The 23,295-nt window shown below is 49.1% G+C and overlaps 3 protein-coding genes across 8 annotated transcripts; all 3 read left to right on the forward strand.

Moving 5' to 3' along the window:
* The first annotated feature begins 42 nt into the window (after window positions 1–42).
* LOC108159785 (ribosomal RNA-processing protein 8) lies at window positions 43–1,247 on the forward strand. Its single transcript, XM_017293349.2, has one exon. It carries the CDS (start codon window positions 101–103, stop codon window positions 1,163–1,165), a length of 1,065 nt encoding a protein of 354 aa, XP_017148838.1. The 5' UTR covers window positions 43–100; the 3' UTR covers window positions 1,166–1,247.
* Window positions 1,248–1,429: 182 nt separating this feature from the next.
* On the forward strand, window positions 1,430–16,080 carry LOC108159783 (protein 4.1 homolog). 6 transcript variants are annotated; one of them, XM_033392444.1, is made up of 17 exons: window positions 1,430–1,532; window positions 1,811–2,057; window positions 7,453–7,514; window positions 7,847–8,033; window positions 8,104–8,549; window positions 8,610–8,762; window positions 8,824–9,182; window positions 9,248–9,378; window positions 9,761–9,889; window positions 10,661–10,829; window positions 10,886–10,935; window positions 11,253–14,219; window positions 14,444–14,665; window positions 14,787–14,888; window positions 14,990–15,151; window positions 15,405–15,515; window positions 15,583–16,080. In XM_033392444.1, the coding sequence occupies exons 4-17, from the start codon at window positions 7,887–7,889 to the stop codon at window positions 15,646–15,648; spliced, it is 5,214 nt and encodes a 1,737-aa protein (XP_033248335.1). In that variant the 5' UTR covers window positions 1,430–1,532; window positions 1,811–2,057; window positions 7,453–7,514; window positions 7,847–7,886; the 3' UTR covers window positions 15,649–16,080. The 6 variants fall into 6 exon arrangements, with proteins under 6 accessions (XP_033248335.1, XP_017148835.1, XP_033248336.1 ...); XM_017293346.2 differs by lacking the exon at window positions 9,761–9,889 and adding an exon at window positions 10,212–10,229; XM_033392445.1 differs by lacking the exon at window positions 14,787–14,888.
* Window positions 16,081–21,680: 5,600 nt separating this feature from the next.
* On the forward strand, window positions 21,681–23,073 carry LOC108160826 (protein windbeutel). Its single transcript, XM_017295056.2, has 2 exons — window positions 21,681–21,928; window positions 21,990–23,073. Exon 2 carries the CDS (start codon window positions 22,083–22,085, stop codon window positions 22,866–22,868), a length of 786 nt encoding a protein of 261 aa, XP_017150545.1. The 5' UTR covers window positions 21,681–21,928; window positions 21,990–22,082; the 3' UTR covers window positions 22,869–23,073.
* The last annotated feature ends 222 nt before the right edge of the window (window positions 23,074–23,295 follow it).

The following is a 23,295-nucleotide window of genomic DNA, read 5'->3' on the forward strand; positions in this document are numbered from 1 at the left end:
CTCACCAATGCGTTTTGTCTCACTCACTTGCCAAACGCACTAGCCCATTTAGTGTCGGTCTCACGTGTTCCACACATTTGTTTACAAAATTCTGTTCAAGATGCCGTTTGAAGTTCCTCCCTGGGAAGATGGAGCCGAAATAATTGACTTTATGCCGATGACCTCGGCAGGAAACGGAATTGGTGCTACAAAGAAGTCGAAGAAAAAAAAACCCAAGAAGAAGAAGTCAAAGGCGACAGCTGAGGCGGAGACTGCCACGGCTAATGGCGGATTTCGCTACAGACCTGGTGGAGGACCCTTGGCTCCGCCAGCAGACACCTCGTCCGACGATGAGGCTGATGACGAAATGCGGGCCATGCACAAAGTGCGATCTGGTCGCGTGGAAAAGCAGCGTCCTCCTGTTCAAACGACGAAAGGTGGCAAGAAACAACTGGGACTCAAGCCGGAGCTGGCGCAGGCTGCACTGGAGGCAATGGAAGTGACGCCGGCAACCGCTGAGGCGGCACCTTCGCTGGCCAACAAGCTCCAGACGGAGCTCCTGGGCGGACGCTTCCGATACATCAATGAACAACTCTACACTATGAACAGCCACAAGGCGGAGGCCATGTTCCGCTCAGATGCCTCCGCATTCGATGCCTACCATGCCGGCTACCGACAGCAAGTGGAAAAGTGGCCAGCGAATCCGATAAATCGCATCATTAAGACTATTAAACGACTGCCCAAGACGACAATCATTGGCGACTTTGGCTGTGGAGATGGCAAGCTGGCCCAGTCCTTGCCCAACAAGGTGTTCTCTATGGACTTGGTGGCATCTCGAGGCGACATCATAGCGTGCAACATTACGAACACACCGCTGGAACCACAATGCCTGGACGTGGCTGTCTATTGCCTCTCGCTCATGGGTACCAACTTAAACGACTTCTTTCTGGAGGCAAACCGTGTGCTCAAGCTCCATGGAAGCGTCTACATTGCGGAGATTCAGTCGCGCTTTGAGGATGCCCGAGACTTTGTTCGTAGCGTCGGCGCCTGCGGTTTCGATCTCGTCAAGAAGGATGTGGCCGTCAACTACTTCTACTTCTTCCACTTCAAGAAGATGCGGCATGTGGACAAGTCGGTCAAGCTAAAGCCATTCTCTCTAAAGCCTTGCCTCTACCGCAAGCGATGAGGATAAAGGTAAAAAGTGCATACATTAATTAAATGTAGATAATAGAAAGGCGTAATAAAATTCAAACTTGTAAATCCAATCAGCTAAATCGTACAATTGTTTTAAAGCGAAAACAAAACCGCACTGGAATTAATATAATTGAACGCCTAATTTAGTTATACCATTTACCATGCGTTCGAATGCACCTAACACCGTACCTTCTGAAAGAATTTACCATGGGCTAGCGAACCACCCTCAAAGAAGACCGTGAGAAACTAACAAAGAGAGAGCCATGCTCAGTTTTGCGTTTCAGTGAAGTATCTCAATATTTTTTCAACTGCGAATCCGAACGGTTGGGTTTGGGCCTACTCGAATATTATTAAAGACGGTACGTTTCGGGTTGCCAGCACTTGGCCGAGAAGCATCTGCGATCCGATCCCAAGATCCCCATTGCGAATAGAAAAGCGCGCAATTCGCCAGTGTGTTTAAAAATAAATTGGAAATTAATTTGTTAGCTACCACTTTCCGTGCAGTTTTCTAGTTCTCCCACTCGCCCACGCCTATATTCCCACCCTCGCTCCCCCTGTCTATCGCTCTCTCTCTCTCTGTCCCTCTCTTTCACTCTAGTCTCTATTACTCACTCAAACTCACGTAAAATTTCAACAGGTATTCAACGACAACAACAAATTATCTTTTTTCGCGTTCAAAAGAAAAAAGTGTCCAAGAATTTGTTTATTTGCATAAGCTTGTGTGAGTGCAGTAGGAATCGAATCGAATTGAGAACGGGAATCGGGAAAAGTAGTTGGTGAAAGTGAAAACAAGAAAAAACAGCTAAAACCACAGCCACAGAGTATCTTCATCTACGTATCCTTCCCGTGGATTATCAAAAGGATTCTAGAGCGACGACTTCTTGGTGAGTATCTGAAAGTTCCACCAGAATCGCGCCTTTTGCTGGGCTGCTTAGATTTTTTTTTTTTTTTTTTTGGGCTGTGGTCGGGAGTTTTCTGTGGCTTTCGGTCTCCGTTTCGGTCTCATTTTATGTTTCCGACACACACATATACACTTGGGCCAGAATGACTTCATAGCCACTCACTCACAGTTACATACACGGGCTGAGAGAGCCGCTCTCCGACAGAGCCAAAGAGAGGGAGAGAGTTGTTTTTTGGCCATAGTTGTAGTTGTAGCGCTTGTATTTGTATCTGCAACTGTATCTGTGAGCTATCAAGCTTTCCGAGTATCTTTTGGCACGGTATTCTTTCCATTTCTTGTTTTGTCCACTGTACGCGTGTATTCGTCCCACATTGTTGCTTTTGCTGTTGCTGTTACTGTTGTCTCGCCTTACTCCACTTTTCCTTTACCGAATTTTGTGTTTTCCTCAGTTCCTTCGCATTTTGCCATTTGCTGTGCCGCCAGCCAGAGGCATTGCAACAGGGGAGGGTTCCAATTGGACAGTGGTAGTCAAGGAAACGTTCCACAACACCGATCAGATACAAATGTATCTGAAAGCAATTTGTGCCGCCCGTGTGCGTATCTATACATAGAGGCGTTTGTAATTTTGGAATGCGACTTATTTCACAGGGTGGATAGATCCCATCCAACTGCGTGTTCCATTTGTCCCACGTCTGTCGCTTTATAGGGGCTACCATGTCGACGTCACTGGGACCAAAATAGATCGCCTGGGGCCATGGGAATCGATCGGCGCGCCGTCGGGCAGGTTTTCAACTGCTTATCAGCCATTGAGCGGGTTTTCGCATTGGCATTTCGATATCGAAGGCCTAGCATAGCAGGAAAACCGCAAAGCCTTTAGCCGTACCGTACAACTAGGGGAACACGGCTAGAATGCGGCTGATAAGATAGCCACCAAAACAAAGGCCATGCGTGTGTGTAGTTATGAGTTATGAATGGCAGGTGACTGTGCCCCTGCCTCCTCAGCCATGCGTCATCGAAGACCAAGACCAAGACGATTTTCACAATCCCCGGAAAACCTGGGGCGTTGACTTGCCAACGGTTCTTCGGGGGGGCGGAGCCGGGCCTGGCAAGAAGTTGTTTACGTGGCAGCGACCGCGAAAGGGGCTGAAGAGCTCTGGGCTTTGACCCAAATAGTTGTAGACATTAACATAAAGACTTCTTCATGCAATGTACATACATATGTACATAAGTGGAAGCCAGACAGAGAGAAGCGAGCAGCGAGAGAGCGAAGTGGAGCTTGCATTAGAAACCGGTTGCAAGCCAAGAAATTGGCTGCACAGCAGACAAACAGATAAAGCAGCCGAGCAAAGCAAACGAGCGCTAGACCTGCAGCTGGGCCTGGGACCGGAGCTGGCACTGGCACTGAGGTGAGGAGAGTGCCAGCGACTTAATGCTAATAACTGTACAACAAAAACGAGCTACGAAGCAAGTAGAAAATTATCATAAAATCCGAGCATACTCGTAGTGAGTGACAGAAAGAGGGAGAGAGAGAGGGGAGAAGGAGAGCGAGAGCGCTAGCTAACGACTTGGCAGCACGCAAACATGGCCAAACAACAAAAGTCGGAATCAGAGACAAGTCAGCGAGTGGAATGGAATGGAAAACCTGAATTCGTTGGCGGAGAGGCAACAAGGTGTGTCTGGGAGCGTTAGAAGCTCCCCAGAGAGCGTTCTCCAGAGAGAGAGAGAGTGAGTGAGTGAGCAGCTCGAAGAGAGGCGAAGAGCAAGCCTGGCTTTGAGAATTGAATTGCATTGTAAACTGATGTTTTAGGCCACGGGCCAGAGTGGCAAGATCGCATCGATGGGGAGATGTCCACGAGTCCGAAAGTGTAATCGAAATATAGGATGCTTCTCTCGTATTCTTAGCTCACTCTACCAACCCCCCTTTCCCCCTCCGCTCTGCCAATGGAACCAATCTAATCTGTCAACAAACTCAATCAGACGGAAGGCAGCTTTTCCAGCTCGCTTCCAGCTACTCTGCCTCCTTCCGTGCGCCCCCCCCATCATTTTGCATTCTATTTTTATTTGTTGTCGCATCGATTTTTACTTTTGTTCTGGAACGGCGGTTGTGTCGCTGGCGGGACGTCCATAGGTCTATGATTTATGTGAAAAGCGCTGAAGTGGACAAAATTCTCCACTGTGGCGGCTGTTTACTTGCCGGAGCCTTGCTCCCAGCCCTAGTCGGGCTCCGCCCTCCCATTCCGGATGAGCAGAAATCAAATTGCGGTGATGTGGGTGCGGCAGTGGCAGCAACAGCAGCAGCAACAGCAGCATCGACTGCATTCAGAGTTCGTTGGCCAAATGGAGTCGAGTGCTTTAAATAGCTATTGACAGAGTACGGGTGTGTGGGTGACGTGAGGGTCTCTCGCGGTTGTGCTAGCTGTCAGCGAACGCCGATCAGAGCATGCTGGTAATTAGCCAACCGACACTGGGTAAAGCTGCCACTTGAGCTGGCCAAAAGTGGCAGGCGATGACAAGAAACCCGTCACGTCTGCTCAAGTATCAGCTCGGTCCACTTTTGTCGATGGCCAGCGATTACACTTCGTGGTCATCCCCGCTGCAGGCCCCAGGCTGGTGCTCGATACGGTTGCGAAATGGGAACGGATCTGGCTTATCGGGTCGCCTGAGTCGCCTTCCTGCACGGCTCACACAAATGCAGTTCCGTTCTGCCGATAAGTCACTGAGTTTCCCAAGACAGAACACACCCTCTTGCCGACTGTATTGATTGACCCACATACACGCACGTCCAGAAGGCGCGAATGTTTACGCGTTTCTCATTCGATTTCCCCTAGCTCGCACCCCAAGAAAGCAGCAAAAAAGAAGCCAGAGAGACCCCGAGAACTCCAGTGGAACTTTCAGTGTTGCGTGAGTCCAGAAATACCTCCCAAACTCCCAAAGATCTCTGCTCGCGGAAGCGGGGCCATGTTTATGGACGGACGGATGTTGAGCACTAGCCTGTCAAAAAGCCACTTTGAATAGCAGCACATTTTAGACACAATTTATTGGCAACGGTTCGTTGAGTTTGGAAAATGGCAAGTCCGACAAGTTTTGTGCATTTTACCGGCGAGGAAAAGCTTAATGCTGATGGGCTTAAAGCGAAAGTTCATTCAGAATCCGGGCAGGGCTACCGAGGAGTGCTCCGCATACCCTGCAAACTGTCATGACGGCACCGCCAGGTGACATAATATGATGACAGACTGTCAAGTGGAGTGTGAGAAGTGAATGAAATGAGTAATAACTATAGATACACCAGCTATCCGTCACTCATACTCCCCCCCCTTCGGCAAGCGTTTGTTTGCACAGACCCAATGCAAATTGAATTTGATTTAAGTTGTATTAAATGAAACTTAATTAAGGAGGAGCAGACGCAGCTGAAGCAGACTACGCCCAGAAGCACTCGAGAGTGGCAGTCTCAATTGGGATGACCGGCGAGGGCGAGGGCTAGGGCGAGGGCGAGGGCGAGGGCGAGGGCTAGGAGAATCTTTTGTTGTGCTGTTCATTGTATGTGGATGGAACTTTGTTACATTCATAATATGTATACAGAAATATTCTTCTACATGTGTATGCACAGCGCATAGTACGTGCCGCATTGTTTGTCCGTCCATCCGAGTCTCTTTCATACAGATGTATCTATTCGCACCCCGACTACAGCATCGCCGTCATGATTAGACACTCGCCCAGAGCCAGCTTCTGGCTCTCGCACTTGATGGATTTCACCTCGACCCCCTTCAATTGAAGCGAATGCTGTTCTCTTCTGCTTTTTTGGGTGTCGGCACCTCTTGCAAATATTTCAATATACTCTAGAAATAGCTCTCGATTTCATGGCATATTCTGACGCTGCGACGATGATGATGTCATCGTTAATGCGATATGAGCATAAGGAGCATGCTCGTGCACAAGTATTACATGCTATCTGCTCGATTTGTTTTGGATTTGCTGTCAAACTAATTTGCAATGCGGTGCCCGGAGATAATGAGGCTGATTCACCGGTCGGCGATGATCACTCAAGTGTGCCCTCAGTCACATCTCGCTACCGCTCTCAATCGAATCGAAGCCAATCTAAGCGAATTGCAATTACGAGTACCAGTAACAGCAATCCAACAATTGCAACCTTCTCTCGATGATGTCAACATTGCGTATGCGCAACCTTCAACTATGGGAATAAACACACAACACAGAACAGCCGAAATAATGCTATATAGAGCCAAACAGACACACTTACATACACATAAACATGCTCCTCGTGATATACAGAAGAAAAAAAAATAAATAAAATACAATAAATTAGATGTTTGTCTGCTTTTCTGGTTCTGGGTCTGCTGGTCTGCTTCTCAACATACATATTTTTTTGTGAGTTTTCGTATAATTTTGAACGCACGATGACGCCACCAGAGTTTATTCTCTTTGGGGTCGTGCTGTCGCCCCCCGTCCGTTCTGTCCGTTGTCCGAAATTGAAATTGTGTTGCGATGTTCTTTGAGACTTTGTTTTTGCGTTTATACTGTAAATTTTGATCGCTGGAAATAGTCGTTCTCCGCAGCTGTGCCTGTAAGTCTGGTCCATCAATAAAACTCTGCAAAACTGGTTCAGCTAGCTCTTTTTCTCTCAGTGAGAATACTCGTGCCGTACCCCCACTCATTTGCATCGTGGTATACCCCATTCGAAATCAATTAAACACTAAATTGAACTCGCAGTGCAATCGGTCGGTGCATCTTCTGCCAATTGACTTTCATTCCTTTCCCGTTAACTAATGCCTCAATCAGCGTTGATTGAAGGCTTCAAGAGGCTTCTCTGGGTGGGGCCAGCCCAGAGCTCGGAGAGAGCACACCGATAGCGACGTTTCACAATTTCAAGTCCCGCTAAACGTAAACCGCAAACGGAACGAGAACGGGAACGGGATCCGGTGAATGCGAATGCGAATGGGAACGGAATGGGATAAGAAGTAGAACATGACGCAGCCCCGACTAGCCGGCTTATATAACACAAAACACACACACACACCCACATACAATCGTATTCGATTGTATCCAACGTTTGTCATTGCTGAACTTCAAGAAACGTGAGCTTGAAAAGATCATTTGACTTTCAGCTTTTGCATAGGACTTCCGCTGAAAGTCCGCTCAGGCCTCGCTTCAGGCATACAACAGCACTAATTAGGATCTGGGAATCTTCAGCCTCTGATGTGCTGTTTATGGCCTGGCTCGAAAGCTTTACGAGTACGCGACTCGTTTCAGTCTGCACTTGTTAGAGGGAATGGCATGCGGCTGTGGCTTTCGCTAGTTAAACTTTAACCATTTCAATTCAGCATTTAATGGGCCTTTTCTCGACTTCCCCATCTTTGCAGCTCCCCGACAAAGCGCTAAATCACTGGGAGCTGTTGCAGAGAAACTACTGAGCCAGCTTCAAGTAAGTACCGACTAGAGCCCCGCCAGCGACATGTCTTCGCATGACATCATAGTCGCCACGGCACAAGCGCTGGCTGCCCCAGAGGGTTGAAACCCCTGGTAGCTGGTAGCTTCCTTGCTGGTCTGTGCCCCATTTTGTTTACGAACGCCAGGCGCCAGGCAAATTGAGCAACTTTATGGCATGTTTTACGCTCTGGCTGCAGACGCCTAATGAGCGAGGGCGCCCACACACACACACTCGACCAGAAGGAGTGGGCACATCCGGCCGTCCCCTTGTGCTGGGAGCCAGGGGCATCGACTGTTGCACCAACTAAAGTTTTCCCTTGCTTGCAGCGTCCTCCAAGCTGCTGGCGTAGCCCCCCAGAAGAGAAAGATGCCAGCGGAAATTAAACCGTCCGCGCCCGCTGAGCCGGAAACTCCGACCAAGAGCAAGCCCAAGAGCAACTCGTCGACGTTCTCAAAGGCCGCTCTAGCCCGCGTTACCCTCCTCGATGGGTCCATTCTGGACGTGACCATTGATGTAAGTATATATACATATTCCGGCAAGCGCGACTTATCGCAATGGCAATCAATCACACACACACACACAGCGGAAGGCCAAGGGTCGCGACTTGGTGAACTCCATCTGTGCCGGCCTGAACATCATTGAGAAGGATTACTTCGGTCTGACCTATGAGACGCCCACAGACCTGCGCACTTGGCTGGACTTGGAGAAGCCCGTGGCGAAGTTCTTTCGCACAGACCCGTGGCCCCTGTCGTTTGCCGTGAAGTTCTATCCCCCGGAGCCGTCGCAGCTGCAGGAAGACATCACGCGCTACCACCTGTGCCTGCAGGTGCGCAACGACATCCTGGAGGGCAGGCTGCCATGCACCTTTGTCACCCACGCTCTGCTCGGCTCGTATCTGGTCCAGTCGGAGATGGGCGACTACGATGCCAAGGATATGCCCACTCGCGCCTATCTGAAAGACTTCAAAATTGCTCCCAATCAAACGCCGGAGCTCGAGGAAAAAGTCATGGACTTGCACAAGACCCACAAGTGAGTGAAACGCATTCAAAGCTGGTGCTGGGCATCATTTGACATATCCTACTCTTTCAGGGGCCAATCGCCTGCCGAGGCTGAGCTGCATTACCTGGAAAACGCCAAGAAGCTGGCCATGTACGGCGTGGACCTGCACCCGGCCAAGGACTCCGAGGGAGTGGACATTATGCTGGGCGTCTGTGCCTCCGGTTTGCTGGTCTACCGCGACAAGTGAGAGCCTCGCAAACTGAAGCCCAACAATTCGCTAATTCGTCGTCTCTTTCGCTTGCAGACTGCGCATCAACCGCTTTGCTTGGCCCAAGATCTTGAAGATCTCGTACAAGCGTCACCACTTCTACATCAAGATACGACCGGGCGAATTCGAGCAGTACGAATCGACCATTGGTTTTAAGCTTGCCAACCATCGGGCCGCCAAAAAGCTGTGGAAGTCCTGTGTGGAGCATCACACCTTCTTCCGCCTGATGACGCCAGAGCCGGACAATAAGTCCACCATGTTCCCCAGGTTCGGGTCGAAGTACCGCTACAAGGGACGCACCCAATACGAGACCAGGGCCACGCCCGTGGACCGTACGGCGCCCAAGTTTGACCGAACCCTATCGGGGGCGCGCCTCACGTCGCGCAGCATGGACGGTAGGACTTGACTAGCTATATCGCTATATCGCAGTTCTGATGTCTCTCTCTCCATTCCCATTTAGCGCTCGCCATGGCCGAGAAGGAAAAGGTGGCTCGGAAGAGCAGCACCCTGGACCATAGAGGAGACCGGGCAGACCGAGGAAATGATGCGGACGCGCACAGCCGCAGTCCAATAAAGAACAAGAAGGACAAGGTAACTGACGCTGCTGACTGAGGATTCCGGCTGGCACTTGCCTAGCTTGACCTTAGCTTGAGATGAGATGACCGTGTTTAACGATTTTCGGACCTAACAAAATATTTTTTGTACTTTCTTCTCGGTTTGTTACTAACTCACTCACAAACCAAACCAAACAAACACACGCACACGCACTTACAACCACTAAATACCGATACAACAACATGGTGTACATCTTCGTCTTGGTCTTCGTCTCTGGTGACCCACCATCCATGATAATGATAACGATAATGATAATGATGTGCTCGTAATTCTGCCTGCCCCCTTTGTGGCCTGAACTGACTCGCCCTACCACTCCATACTAAAACCCCGAATCGTACATCCCCCAAAAACTAACCAGTTAATACGCCAATCGAGCACCGGCACAGGTTCGGCCTCCTCGCAGAGCTCCCTCGAGGGTGACTACGAGCCCCGCATCGAGGCGGCCGACGCAGGCTCCGCCGAGATCGAACTGTCGCCCCAAGTTCAGGTTAACGTGAACACTTTTCTACCTAAACCGTATCAGAATCGATTACTTCCCTCGATTTCTCCTAATTTACTTCTTTTCGGCTTTGAACTCTCTGCTTATCGAATGTTGTGAGCTTAAGTATGAAAGGATTTTATTTGAAGACTCCCCCGAGGTTTATTTGTTCCGTTCAGGGCTTACCACTTGCATATATATCTCTCTCTAAATCTATATATTGTTATATATTATTGTATTTTATCAATCTTGTGAACATATTAATTTATTTATTTTTTGCTTTGATTTCATAAACGACTTTCCCAAACCCCGGTAACCACTGAATGCGCAGTTCCTTGATCTTGAGATGGTAATTTCTGTACAAACAAAAAAAAACCTCCTAACTGTGCCGTCAATTGTAGTCCTTAAGTCCTTTTCTGTGTGCATTCATTTACTCTATCTTGATATCCGACTTCTTTGAGTGTTTATCTATATTTTTTTCGTATTTTGTGGCGTCAATATCCCCCAACCTTTCCCGAGCTGTAAATACCATTTAACCCACTGCAGGCCAAACAAGTACAGTCTACACAAAACAATCATTGAGCAAGTAGTGCATATGCAAGTCCTCACATCCCCATAGCAATTTCCACGCTTGTATATTATTCTTCATTTATTTTTGTGTAGCAAGCCCCCGCCCTTATATTGCACAGCATGTTGCCTTTTCTCCCGAAAATTCGTCTATTCCGTCTATTGCGTCCACGGTTTTGGAATGGGCTCTAACTTATTTCTTACTTCCCGCAGGACGAGGAGAAGGAGGCCAAGCTCCGAGAGAAGAAGCTCAAGGAGAAGGAAGAGAAGGAACGCAAGGAGAAGGAGAAGAGAGATCTGGATGAGAAGAAGAGGGCAGAGAAGGCTGCCAAGGCAGCCGCTGCTGCTGCTGCTGCTGCCGCTGCAGGGTCGGGGGTCAATGGTGAGTATCTTTGAGATGGAACATAAATGAAGTCTCATTCTTCTGCAATTGTTTAGGCAATGACGAGCTGAACGACTCCAACAAGTCCGACAAGTCCGGCAGACGTGTAAGTATACATCCGATGTTTAGATATTAAGTCTCGTAACTCGTAAGCTAAGGGATAGACTCGCACTGAATGCGCTCGACCTTGTGTACATATCCCATCCCATTCCACCCCAACCATACCCCAAACACCTCACTTAAGTTTTACCCGTAAGTTCCGTTCCGATAGTTTGTAGATAATCCGAATCGATCTTAAGTTATCCTTATTATTATTTACGTTGTGTACGAATTTTAATTTTGTTTTCTCCCCTCCAATTTATCTTTCGTTTTATGTTTGAAACTTTTGATTTGTCGCCATTTGGGGCCTTCACATGCGACCAGGGCGTTGGCATATTCTCCTCGGGTCGCAAGAGCAAGAGCGGTTCACCATCGAAGGATGGCAAGGACAAGTCCGGAAAGGACAAGGACAAAGAAGTGGGTCGACTTGGTCTGGTAGTTACTTCGGGTCTCGGCGAGCAGGAACAGGATGAGGCCAACAAAAATGCCGCCAAGAATCGCGGTTCGGCGACTCCCGGCGTCACACGTCCCTATGAGTACGCTGTGGGTACCGACGGCAACACTAGCCCCACACGCAAATCCTACACACCGGGCGGCTTCCGCTACGACCAGGATCCCAATGCCAAGAACCTTGGTGCCGATGGTCAAGAGCAGCTGTCGCCAACGTCACAGCAGAAGAAGATTGGCTTGGCCTTCAACTATGCTCCGGGCAACGAGAATGCCCTGAAGGAGACGGCCGAGAAGCTCAAAGCTGGACAGCTGTCACCCCGCACCCAGGACAAGCTGAACCGCGGCCAACTGTCGCCCAAGTCCAGGGCCAAGCTCCTGCAAGACGGCAATCTTTCGCCCACCACCAGGGCAAAGCTCCAGGGCAGTGCTGTGGATGCCGCCGCTGTACCCTTGAGCGATGCCCAGAAGCGCTCCTATTCCCCAACCAAGGGTCCTCAGGGCTATTCGTCCGGGGCACCGGGCAGCTATAAGCCCATATCTGATCCGACATCAGATTTCCTTGAGTCTCAGCGCTACAACAAGGAGCCTGGCTACGTGGGCTTGGGTGATGCTGGTGCGACTGGTGCTGCTGATGTTGGAGGTGCTAAGAAGCCTGGCTCGCCCACAAAAACTGGTCCTGGTGTGGTTGCCGGAGCAGGAGCAGGTGCAGCAGCAGCCGCTGCTAAGCCTAAGAAGAAGCGCGTGAAGATAATGGTCATTATCTCGAAGTATGATCCAGCTACAAAACGCATTGATGCCGAAAACGGAACGATTGAACACTCGACAGGGATCCTGGATCCAGCTACTGGACGTATCGATACCAAGTATGGTGTGATTGACCCAAAGAAGGGCACCTTGGAGGCCCTCAACACTATGACGGGAAAGAAGGAGCTGTTCCAGGGCGATGTGGACATTAAAACGGGCAACCTGCACTTGGTTTCCGGTGTAGCAGATCCAAAGACGGGACGCCTGGATGACACGCTTGGCCAGATTGTGTGCATAACCCCGCAAGACAATCCGGTAGTGGAGCTAACGGTGATCACCAGCCGCATTGATCCCGCCACCGGCAAGATCGATACCGTCAACGGGGAGGTTGAGCGTTCTCTGGGAGTCCTGAATTTGGATACTGGCCTGCTGGATACCAAGTACGGAGAGATTAATACCCGCACGGGAGAACTGAAGGCCATCGATCCCAAGTCCGGAAAGATCGTGGTGAGCAAGAACGTCAAGGTCGATCCAGGCACTGGCCAGATCACCATTCTGGGTGTCATCGATCCTAAGACCAACAAGATTGATCCCAGCCAAGGCCGCTTGATCGAAGTGGGCCAGCAAATCGACCCGATAGTGGAAGTCACCTCGCTGGCTGGCAAGTTCGACTCGAAGAAGAACATCATCGATGCAAAGACCGCTCAGGTGGAGACTTCCGGCGGTCAGTTCGACCCGAAGGCTGGCAAGATCGATACGAAGTACGGCCAGATCGATCTGGTCAAGCACACGATCACCTTCAACGACCCGAAGTCGGGTAAGACAGTGACGCGTGACATTAAGATCGAGCCTGCCACCGGCCAGATTGTGCTGAAGAACCAGATCAACCCCAAGAACAACAAGCCGGACAAGGACTATGCCAGGATAATCTCGCTGAGGATCGTGCAGCAGCGCGTTGACCCCGCAACCAAGGCACCCATTGCCCAGGTCAGCGCCGCCAAGGACAAAGACATCATTGTGGATCCCAAGTCGAACCAGATCTGGGTGCCCACGGGTGCCAGCGATCCCAGCACCAAGGAGCAGCAATACATTTCCAGCAGCGTCGACCCGAAGACGGGCTACGTCATCACCATCTACGGCTACCTGGACCCCAAGACCAACGAGATCAAGAAACAGACCAAGCTAGACCCCAACACGATCAAGATCGAGCCCACTTCTGGAAAGATTTACACTGCCACCGGCGAGGTGGACAAGGCCACGGGTGAACCGCTGTACGCCGCCACTCAGGTGGATCCAGAGTCCGGCGAGGTGTACACGAAGCTGGCTCGCGTAGACCCCAAGACCGGAAAGATCGTCATCGTTCGCATCCTGCTCATTTCCAAGACCGATGAGCGCGGCCGCCCAGAGGAGATCGACCCAGAGACCTGCGAGATCGATCCCGTCTCCGGGCGTGTTCTTAAGTTCTTCAACAAAACCGTTTACGTTTATAATATGATTGACCCGGTTACTGGTGAAATTGTGCAGGTCGACCCCAACGATCCCCGATTCGCCGGAGCCCGCACCACTGTGACACATACGATGACCCTTACCGGCGAAATTGACCCCGTGACGGGTCGCATAAAGAGCGAGTACGGCGACATAGACCCCAACACGGGAGACATCGACCCGGCCACAGCCGTAACAGACCCGGTCACGGGAAAACTGATCCTTAACTACGCTCAGATCGATCCGTCCCACTTTGGCAAGCAGGCGCAAGTGCAGACCACCACAGAGACGGTGCCCATCACCCGGCAGCAGTTCTTCGATGGCGTCAAACACATTGGCAAGGGGGCACTGCGCCGTGACTCCGAGGGCAGCTCGGAGGACGACATGACCCAGCAATATGGCAGCGATACAGTCAAGGACATTGTGCTAAGCAGTCCAAGCCAGGCGGGCGCCAGCTCCAAGCTGGGGAAGCCAGTGAGCACGCCCACCGTAGTAAAGACGACAACGAAACAGGTGCTGACCAAGAACAACGACGGCGTCACACACAATGTGGAGGAGGAGGTCCGAAACCTGGGCACGGGCGAAGTGACCTTCTCGACACAGGAACACAAGGTTAGCAAGGGATATACTCTTCCTCTCCCTCTCTTTGTCTCTGTATTTCATTGTCGCCTTTATTCTAACGCTTCTAATAATTTCGTATGCCTCCATTTAAGTTTCCATGAACTTTCTTTCTTTGCTATTTGCTGTTGTTGTTATTGTTGTTGCTGCTGCTGTTGCTGTTAAATATTGTTGAATTGTACGCACTAACCCCACCATGAATCACGCAACTACCGTAGGCTGATGCAACACCAACCGATCTGAGCGGCGCTTATGTCACGGCCACCGCTGTCACCACCCGCACAGCCACCACGCACGAGGATCTGGGCAAGAACGCCAAGACCGAGCAGCTGGAGGAGAAGACCGTCGCCACCACACGCACGCACGACCCCACCAAGCAGCAACAGCGCGTCGTCACCCAGGAGGTGAAGACGACGGCGACGGTAACTAGCGGCGACCAGGTAAGACCGATCATTGGCTCCAAGATCGCATGACTGCACTTTTCGTTTTGCATGAATTGATTTGATTTTCCTTTCCTGATTTGTATTTGCCTCGCTGTTGTGACTGTTTTGCGTAACTTAGTATCAGAGACGGGACAGCGTTTCCTCGACCAGCTCGGGCGATTCGGGCACGCCCATCGATGGACCATATGATGGTTCTAGTGTGGTGCGCACAGACAACCAGGTTTGTTTTGCATCCCCTCCCGCCCCCTACTATCTTAAAAATCATAGCCTAAGGTGGTGTATGGTGTGCATGTTCGTTTCTAATCTAATCTCTCTCGACAGAAATCTCCGCTTTACTCGAGCGCCGCGACCACATCCACTGGCCCCCATGTGGAGAGCACCCGGGTGGTGCTTGGCGAGGACACACCCGGATACTCGGGACACGGCGAAATCATCTCTACCCAGACCGTGAGCAGTAAAACCCGCACTGTGGAAACCATTACCGTAAGTACTTGTGGGCCACCGACCAGCCCTGGCACTGACCCCATTCGCTGAGTGCGTAAGTATTCAGAGGTAGGCTCTTTTACTCGAATCCCTCTACAACCAATTTCCTGTGCTCGTACGCGCTCCACTGTACTATATTCCATGCATCAGTCCCTTGTTCGAATGGGTTCAGGTTGAGGCATCTTCCACAGAACACGCTAATCAGATTTACCAGATGGTTATTGACTCACATCATCACATCCTTCCTTCACAGTACAAAACCGAACGCGATGGGATTGTTGAGACCCGTGTGGAACAGAAGATCACCATTCAATCCGACGGAGATCCAATCGATCATGACAAAGCTTTGGCAGAGGCAATACAAGTGAGTATTATGCGGAATACATACTGGAAGTGTACTGGATATCCAATGACGTACTTTTGTTTTGCAGGAAGCGACGGCCATGAATCCGGACATGACAGTCGAGAAGATTGAAATTCAACAACAAACACAGTAGATTTTATACCTATTTCTAAAGATTTTCGAAGTAAACAGCACACTCCCACTCACTCCCAACACTCAACCCAACAACAAACATATACACCGACCCACGCATAAAATTACAACTAAAAATACAAAATCGAGATACACAGCACATGCAGTACACCTTTTATACAACCTATACGAGTATCTATATATTATAACGCTAACGAGCTGATGACCCACATGACATAAACACTAAGAAGTTTTGAAGTATCGTATCCGCAACCGTCTATGAGAAATGCATCCACATGTTTATTATTTTTATTTTTTTATTACAACTGTTGTTTATAATTACTCTTTATTATTAAATATTGAATGTGCAAGGCAACGTTGAAAAGAAACTCTATATATTGTAAACCACGATTGCATTCAAATACAAAAATAAAACCTAAATGTACACACAAAACGAGTGCCGGCTATCATCCTGAAACAATCGCGGTCTCAAAGGGACGAGGACTATTCGCACTTGCTGGAATTGCCATTCATTTTCAATAAGCCACAACGTCTGAATATTTGATGAACAGCCCAGAAGCACCGGCCACGGCGGCGAAGATATGAATCAGTAATGCAATGGGGCTGCATTTTGCACATGGATCCGGGCGGCGGGCGGCGGGTGGCCCGAGGCCCCACCCCCAGCGTCATCGCAATTAAGTGAAATTACCGGCCAAATAGAACACAAATGAACCCATTGCGACCCGTTCAAGCGCCCCTCCAGCGATAAGGACCCTGCATTAACATGAAATCCAATTCGCAGTTGCCTGCCACAAAGCGCGTGACGACTCGTGAGCTCCAACGGGGGAAAACGATTGTAATGCAATATTTGTGCATCCACGCCGGCGAGAGTGGGTAAGGAGAGTGGGCCTTGGCCAAGAATTTCGCTTTGCTATTTTTTGTTTCAGTTTTTCTGTGCAATTTTTAAGTCACGATTAAGCCAGAGGAGCCCTTGTGCTGAAGTCAAAGGGTCGGCATAAAAGGCGTAATTAAAGTCGAGCGTACAAGGTGACTGACTAATGCATTGATTCATAGTTTAGATATAAAGTGCGCTCCCCACCGATAAAATGCCGAACGAAAGCCGTTCAACTTGTGAGCCATGCCGTCAATTCGTCAGTCTGTCAGCCAGGCAGTCAGGCAGTCAGTCGGTTCACTTGGGCTTTGGGGCGCCTGCGGTTGCCTAGAATTTGCACCTGCATGTTCATGCCAACGCCCCTGCCCATGCCCATGCCCATGTCCGCCCCGGACTGGCCGCCACACACAGGGACACGATAACCGCATTGAGTGCTCTCTGCTCATGCATTTTTAAATGGCCCGCTGGAAAAATCCTCTTGCGAATATTTCGTTTTTCGTCCATGCAGCTATTGTTTTGACGAGCCTGCTGCATATTGCATGTTGTTGTGGTCAGTATAAAAGTTGTGGCAAATTATTGCATCAAGTTGTTGCCATTGTTTTAGTTTTTGTTGTACTTCGAGTTGTTATTAGTTGAAAGGCCAGCGGGTTTCCGAAGAACCCGAGACGCGAGAAGGATTCACAAAGTAATGGAATATCTAAGTAAGGCCTCTATGTGAACCTGCTGATTCGCTGATTCGATGATTCGCTGATCGTTGATTCAAGCAGCACAGCAAGGGGGTGTCCCTACCCAGCCCTGGCGTCCGTAATCCCCAGTTGGTATCGAAATCAGTGCAAAAAATCAAATGCAGACCGGCAATTTCAGGCACTCCGGCGCGACAACGCCAATTAGATTTGATGACGGTTGCGCTTAAATGTTATAAAACAAAAGCGCAGCACAGGAGGTGGTGGGAGGGCGTTGCGGCGGGGGTGGTGTTATCGTACAAAGCGAAAAAGAATGTTAAGTGAATGCAGTGGGACCGCAAAATGTCATGCGAAATGCGAAGGACCGCCTCCACCCTGCTACCCCCCCGAGAGGTGGGAGCAATCCAATTCTGTTTCATGAAACTGCAATTTGCATGTCTGTCTGGTCATGTTCCCGCTGCCTGTCCGTCCGTCCACGTATCCTTCCCTACCCACGTAGCTAAGTAATTGCCTTCGAATGGACTGCATGAAATGGACAAGTTTTTCGAGTCCTCCTCCTTCCAGGGGCACATGCACATTCGGGATTGCGCAACAAGTGGAGGTAATTATTGAAAATATTTGCATGGCAGCTCCCCCGAACCGGGATAGTGCACCCTTCCCGTGGTGAACCCGTTCTGTTCTCCAGTTGTTTGTAAACAAATGCCCAAACTCCCGGACGGAGACGAGGAAATTTCCTAACGCATTGGAAGTCCTTACGCTCTGAACAAGGACGACGCATGCGCATGCATGCTTTGTAAGTGTTATACGGGGATTTCTCCTGCGAAAGTTTACTTGGGGAAATGCTTACAGAGAGGAAGTTAGTAAATATTCGAGTGGGTGATGGTGATCCTTTCGAGGCTCTAGATATAGCGGCTGACTTTCTCTGAACGTACGAAAAAGAAGCGTTTATTGGAGTACAGTAGTCAATCTCTTTTTAAACTGTAGCCTAGAATGCGGCGCGCCTAATTGGCCCCTCACGCCACCCACAACCACTTAACACATTCCTTTTGGCTAATTAATAGACCATACTCTAATGGAATTTTCCGACAGGCAGGTAAACTGCTTCACTGGTCAATCGGCCAAGAAATCATCATTAGGCCTTTGACAGTATATTTGATTTGGTACGCACATGACGTCCCACAACTCCCTGGACAAATATTGAAACGCCGTAATTAGCGCTGGACACATAATAAGGCATGCAAGTGATTAATTAGTCGAACCGAACTTTTCCTGATTAGTAAGAAAGCATTTTCATTCCTTTTCAAAAGACTGTCTGTATCGACTGTATTTCGAATTCCCGGCACGCAGATCGCATAAACCTGAAGCCGAATTTGCAATCAAATTCAGAGAACGATAAAGGCTTAACTGGCCACTGGACCACGGGCTGAGCAATTTGGGTTTATTGGGTTTATTGGGTTTATTGGGTGCACAAATATTGAAAAGAAATTTGCGCTAAACGCCTCAAATTGCCAGCGATGATGGCCACACGTATCGAAATGGCAATAAATGCAAATGAAAAGCGATAAACACATATCCCAACAAACACACAGAAGTCAGGCCTACCTCGGCCAAGCCAACCCTTAGCTCTGACTCTCTCTAGAGTCAATTCGTGGCAGAGGGTTATGGTTATGAACAGAACGGGTTAACAAAAACACATTTTCAATAAATACCGATTATGATGAGCCGTCTCCGGCCCCATTCGACCACTTGGACGAGGATTGGACTTTGGCAGTTTCGATTTGGGCATGCGAAATATTGGACTGGCGCGTGGACTTTGTGGACTCGGTGGACGGTGGGGGTGGAGGGAACATATGGCTGTTTTCAGGTGGGTCATTCGATGGCCCATTTATGGAATTATGCCACAACATAAAAATTTGATGAGCTTCAGCGTTACAAGTGCTCTGGTCCCTGACTATCGACCATCAGCTCATTGAAAAGTGAACAACAAAACCAAGAAAAATTTCCACTGTTGGAAATTTTGTGGGCTCTTACGCAAGTTGCGGGCCCCACTCCTTGAACTCCATCTATTTTCTATCCAAATTGTCAGTTGCCTCAAGCATTGCATGTCTTTGGCATACGTGTGCCATGAAAAATTCATGGTCTCCGTTCACTGTAGTCCACATAATTAGACGGGCTGCCAAAAAAGAAAGCAATTTCGAAAGTATGGCATTTTTTGTCAAACTGATAGATACACTATGCTCCATCAGTAGGGGCAGCACTCTGCAATTACCCATGGATCCTGCTACTTTACGAATGCGAGTGTATGAAAGGAACACTGTTCGCTTGTCTAGTATACTCCCTCACTTCGTTCGGCAGCGGGTATGCAAATGGGGCACATGTCCAGTCGGGACCTCCCCCTGACAGGGGACGATTAGCTTTTTGTATTGGCTGTTGCCCCGAACCCAATAGATAGAGCCCATAAAAAACAATGCGGCAATCGTTAGATTTCCCCACGAAGATTGCGGCCGTTCCATGTCCTGAAATTTGCGCGCTTATCACTTTAATGTCAGTTGGTCGCCGTGCACCATGTGGGCACAGGGACACCCGTTGGTCGTTTCGCGTAAAGGTCATTGTGTTATTGCCCCCGCCCCAGCCCCATTCACAACCAACGTAATAGCGCACAATTTATATTATTAATGCCTCATATGAGTACGAGTATGAGTGGCCAGCTCGGGAAATCCTGAAGGCCCCACGGAGGTCCGCTGAAGGTCCCTCGACTTTGCCCAGTAAGACATACAGTTCTAGCTGTGCCCCCTCCATTAAAACTACTTTTTATCTATTTTTAAGTCGTTATTAATACTTTTAAAGCAGCGGGTGTCTTCCAGGAGCCAATCTGAGTTGTGTTTCAATATCGTATTTAGCTAGAGAAAAGGATACCTTTGACGTATGGCGCTTGGTGGAGGGGTGTTAAAAATAAAAGGCTCGTCACGGCAGCTAATTGACGACAGGGCTGTCTATTGTCCACTCGCTATCGTAGGCTCCCGGTGGGGGTGTACTTAACAAATTGCTTGGCCCAGTGTTGCATAATGAATGAAGTGCAAAGAGAGAGTGCTCGGAAAACTACGCAATGAACTGTGTCCACATACTACAACGCCCGAACTTGGACTTCATTTTTCGCGTTGCTAAAGAGGTCACCATATCAAACAGAGTTGGGTCAATAAAGCTCCCACCACCGGGTAATTTTGGACCTTTGTGCGATTGACACACGCATGTCAGTCCCCATTATTGGATCTCAACTCCACTCCACTCCGCATTACCATTACCCCACTCCTGTACTCCATCCCGAAATTGCGCATTGCCAGCAGGGTTTTCTTTGCACCTGAACTGGAGTGACACACCTCCACCCCTAAACCAACTCCTACCCTAACCCCTAACCCCTACCCCTCCCCGTTCCAACTGGGGCACACGCCCACCCATCGAAAAAGATAATTTACCAGTCGCCCATATCGATCGTGTGAAGCGCGCAATGCTTTTCCTTTCCAAATTGCGTGCCGTGATGTTCAATTTTCCGTAGAGTGGACAAACGAAACCGCAAATGGAAAAACTAAACCAACTATTCTAGATACTCCAGCAAGGAGGCGGGACAAAAGCAGTAGGTGGAGCGAGCGCGTGTGGGCGGGGGCGGGGGCGGGCGGAGGGTATCCGACATGTGTGCCGCACACATGAATTATTAATCGACAATTGCCGAAAATGTCCATTAACCATCTGGGGGTAGGAGAAGGAGGCCACGAAAATTTCAATTGCTGACTAATGAAAATTATGGCAAACGGGGTTAGTTTTTCCATCCACATGCAGGTGTTTTCATTTCTTTACCTTTTTATACCCTTGCACGGGGCGAACAGTTTGCTGCGTATTTACAACCATATAATCTCTTTTTGGGTCTTTACGAGCTGATGCTACCGAGCAATATCCGAATTTCAGACCATGTTGCACATTATTTAGGATATTTCAGGTTATCCGTTTACTTCAGAAAATGGGCAATTAATGTTGATCGACAGTCTGGATCCTTCTGGTTCTGGGTTGCTAGGCCCTTCGCCGATCTGACTTTGATTAGCCGAGATATGGGCCCATGAACTTGTGGCAAAGCCGATCGACAGTCTGCATAATCCCGATCCTGGAAAGTGGGCCCGTCCGGTCCGATCCGGCCGTATTTGCCCGAGACAGAGTATATGGGCATCGGTCTCTCAAAATTTACCCTATTTTCAATGGCAAATGACCATTTTCGAGTACTCCCTCCTATACTGGCATTAAATGGCCTATATCTAATTACCCTGGGTCCCTGGCACGCTCTATTGGCCAAATGATCAGTTTTGTTGTAATGAGTTTTCTATCAGCATCAAAGTTAGTGTCAAATTTTGAATGACAATTATTTCTAGATTTGTGTGGAGCACTCAAAAGCAACGAGCAAACGCAGAGTATCCGGCATTACAGCATAAATCTCCCTAAGAGCAATAGCAATACAGACACCGAAGCAGCTGAACCAACACGAAGAGTTGGCCAACAGAGAGTCGGCCGGTTTTGAGTGAGTGTAAGAGAGCGAACTGTTTCACTGACGTGTCATTCAACTCGATCGAGAACCAGAAGTAGCCGCTAAGAGCCGCACAGGTGAGCGAAGCGTAGGGGCCTCTCTCGTCGTGGCTATAGCAACTAAACAATATCTGTTGAGCGCAGCGGAAAAAGGCCAAGAGGTAAGAACAAAAACACTCCGTGTCGAATTTACCTCGACTTTGCTCTCGCTTCCACCCGCAGTCAGTTCGCGAAGAGGGCCGGCAGAAGAAAGGTCAAGTTCACACTATATTCTGGCACAAGAAGTCTCTTCTGCACATACAAAACACGAATACAATGATGAGGCTACTGGTGACACTGCTGCTGGCGGCGATTCTGGCGCGGCATGCTACGTGGGCAATCTCGTGTGCCGGCTGCGTGGACTTGGACGAAATCAACTTTCAGAATACCGTCGAGCGCTTTCCGTATGCCGTGGTCAAGTTTGACATTGCGTTCCCGTACGGGGAGAAGCACGAGGCATTCGCTGCCTTCTCCAAGGCAGCCCACAAGGTAACTGGAGAGCTGCTGGTGGCCACTGTTGGAATCAAGGATTATGGCGAACTGGAGAACAAGGCACTGGGTGAGCGATTCGAGATCGACGACAAGAAGTTCCCGGCCATACTACTCTTCAAGGGCAGCGTGGAGCAGTACATTTGGTTCCCCAGCCACTTGGATGTGACACTCGACAACCTGAAGGCCTTTGTCAGCAGCAACACCCCGCTGTATATCGGTCGCGAGGGCTGTCTGAAAGAGTTCAACGATGCCATCAAAAACTACGCAAACCTACCGGACGATGCTCAGCTTAGCTTGATTGAGGAGCTGGAGACCCAGCAGGAGAAGCTCTCCAAGCCGGAGGAGAAGCTGAGTGGCAAATATTACGTGTTGTACATGCGGAAGATCAACGAGAATGGATACGATTTCCTCGAAGAGGAGACTAAGCGACTGCTGCGCCTCAAAGCCGGCAAAGTGACTGCCGCCAAGAAGCTGGAGCTGCAGCAAAAGCTGAATATTCTGGAGGCCTTTCGCGTCCACAACCTAACCAAAGCAGCGCCCAAAAAGGAGTCATCCAAGGAGGATCTGTGAGCCGCCAGTACCCCCTGTACCTTCTGTAAAAACATAACAACATTTTAGTGATCTTCAAGTACACTCATTCTATTGAATCAGATTTGTATGTACATTAAAGCTTAGTTTAAACATATCTGCGTCACTTAAGTGTTTTCAACTACGATTACACTACGCAACACCAAATTCAAAATTTGAAATAAAAAATACCGCTAAAAATTATCAATTTGAAAGCTTAATATTTTCCATACGGTAAGCTGAAGCTACAAAGTTCTTGGGTCCGATTTATAGCTGCATTTATCAGCTTTTCAGAACTGCAATGTTCAATACAACCAGATGCACGATACTTAAATTATGTAAAAACATAAAGAACTACATCTGAAAAAAAATTTAAAAAAGAACAGTTTTTGAAAATGTTTTCAAATTAACCTTACCATAGAAAAAGATC

The sequence above is a fragment of the Drosophila miranda genome, chromosome 3 (genome assembly GCF_003369915.1).
Source record: "Drosophila miranda strain MSH22 chromosome 3, D.miranda_PacBio2.1, whole genome shotgun sequence".
Classification (NCBI taxonomy): Eukaryota; Metazoa; Arthropoda; class Insecta; order Diptera; family Drosophilidae; genus Drosophila; species Drosophila miranda.

Excerpts from the sequence above, each read along its gene's own strand:
- LOC108160826 (XM_017295056.2), top strand. The coding sequence starts at position 22,083 with ATGATGAGGCTACTGGTGACACTGCTGCTGGCGGCGATTCTGGCGCGG.
- LOC108159783 (XM_033392444.1), top strand. The coding sequence starts at position 7,887 with ATGCCAGCGGAAATTAAACCGTCCGCGCCCGCTGAGCCGGAAACTCCG. Across the intron at positions 14,666-14,786 it reads CGGTAACTAGCGGCGACCAG|TATCAGAGACGGGACAGCGT; the intron begins GTAAGACCGATC and ends TGCGTAACTTAG. Across the intron at positions 14,889-14,989 it reads TGGTGCGCACAGACAACCAG|AAATCTCCGCTTTACTCGAG; the intron begins GTTTGTTTTGCA and ends CTCTCTCGACAG.
- LOC108159785 (XM_017293349.2), top strand. The coding sequence starts at position 101 with ATGCCGTTTGAAGTTCCTCCCTGGGAAGATGGAGCCGAAATAATTGAC.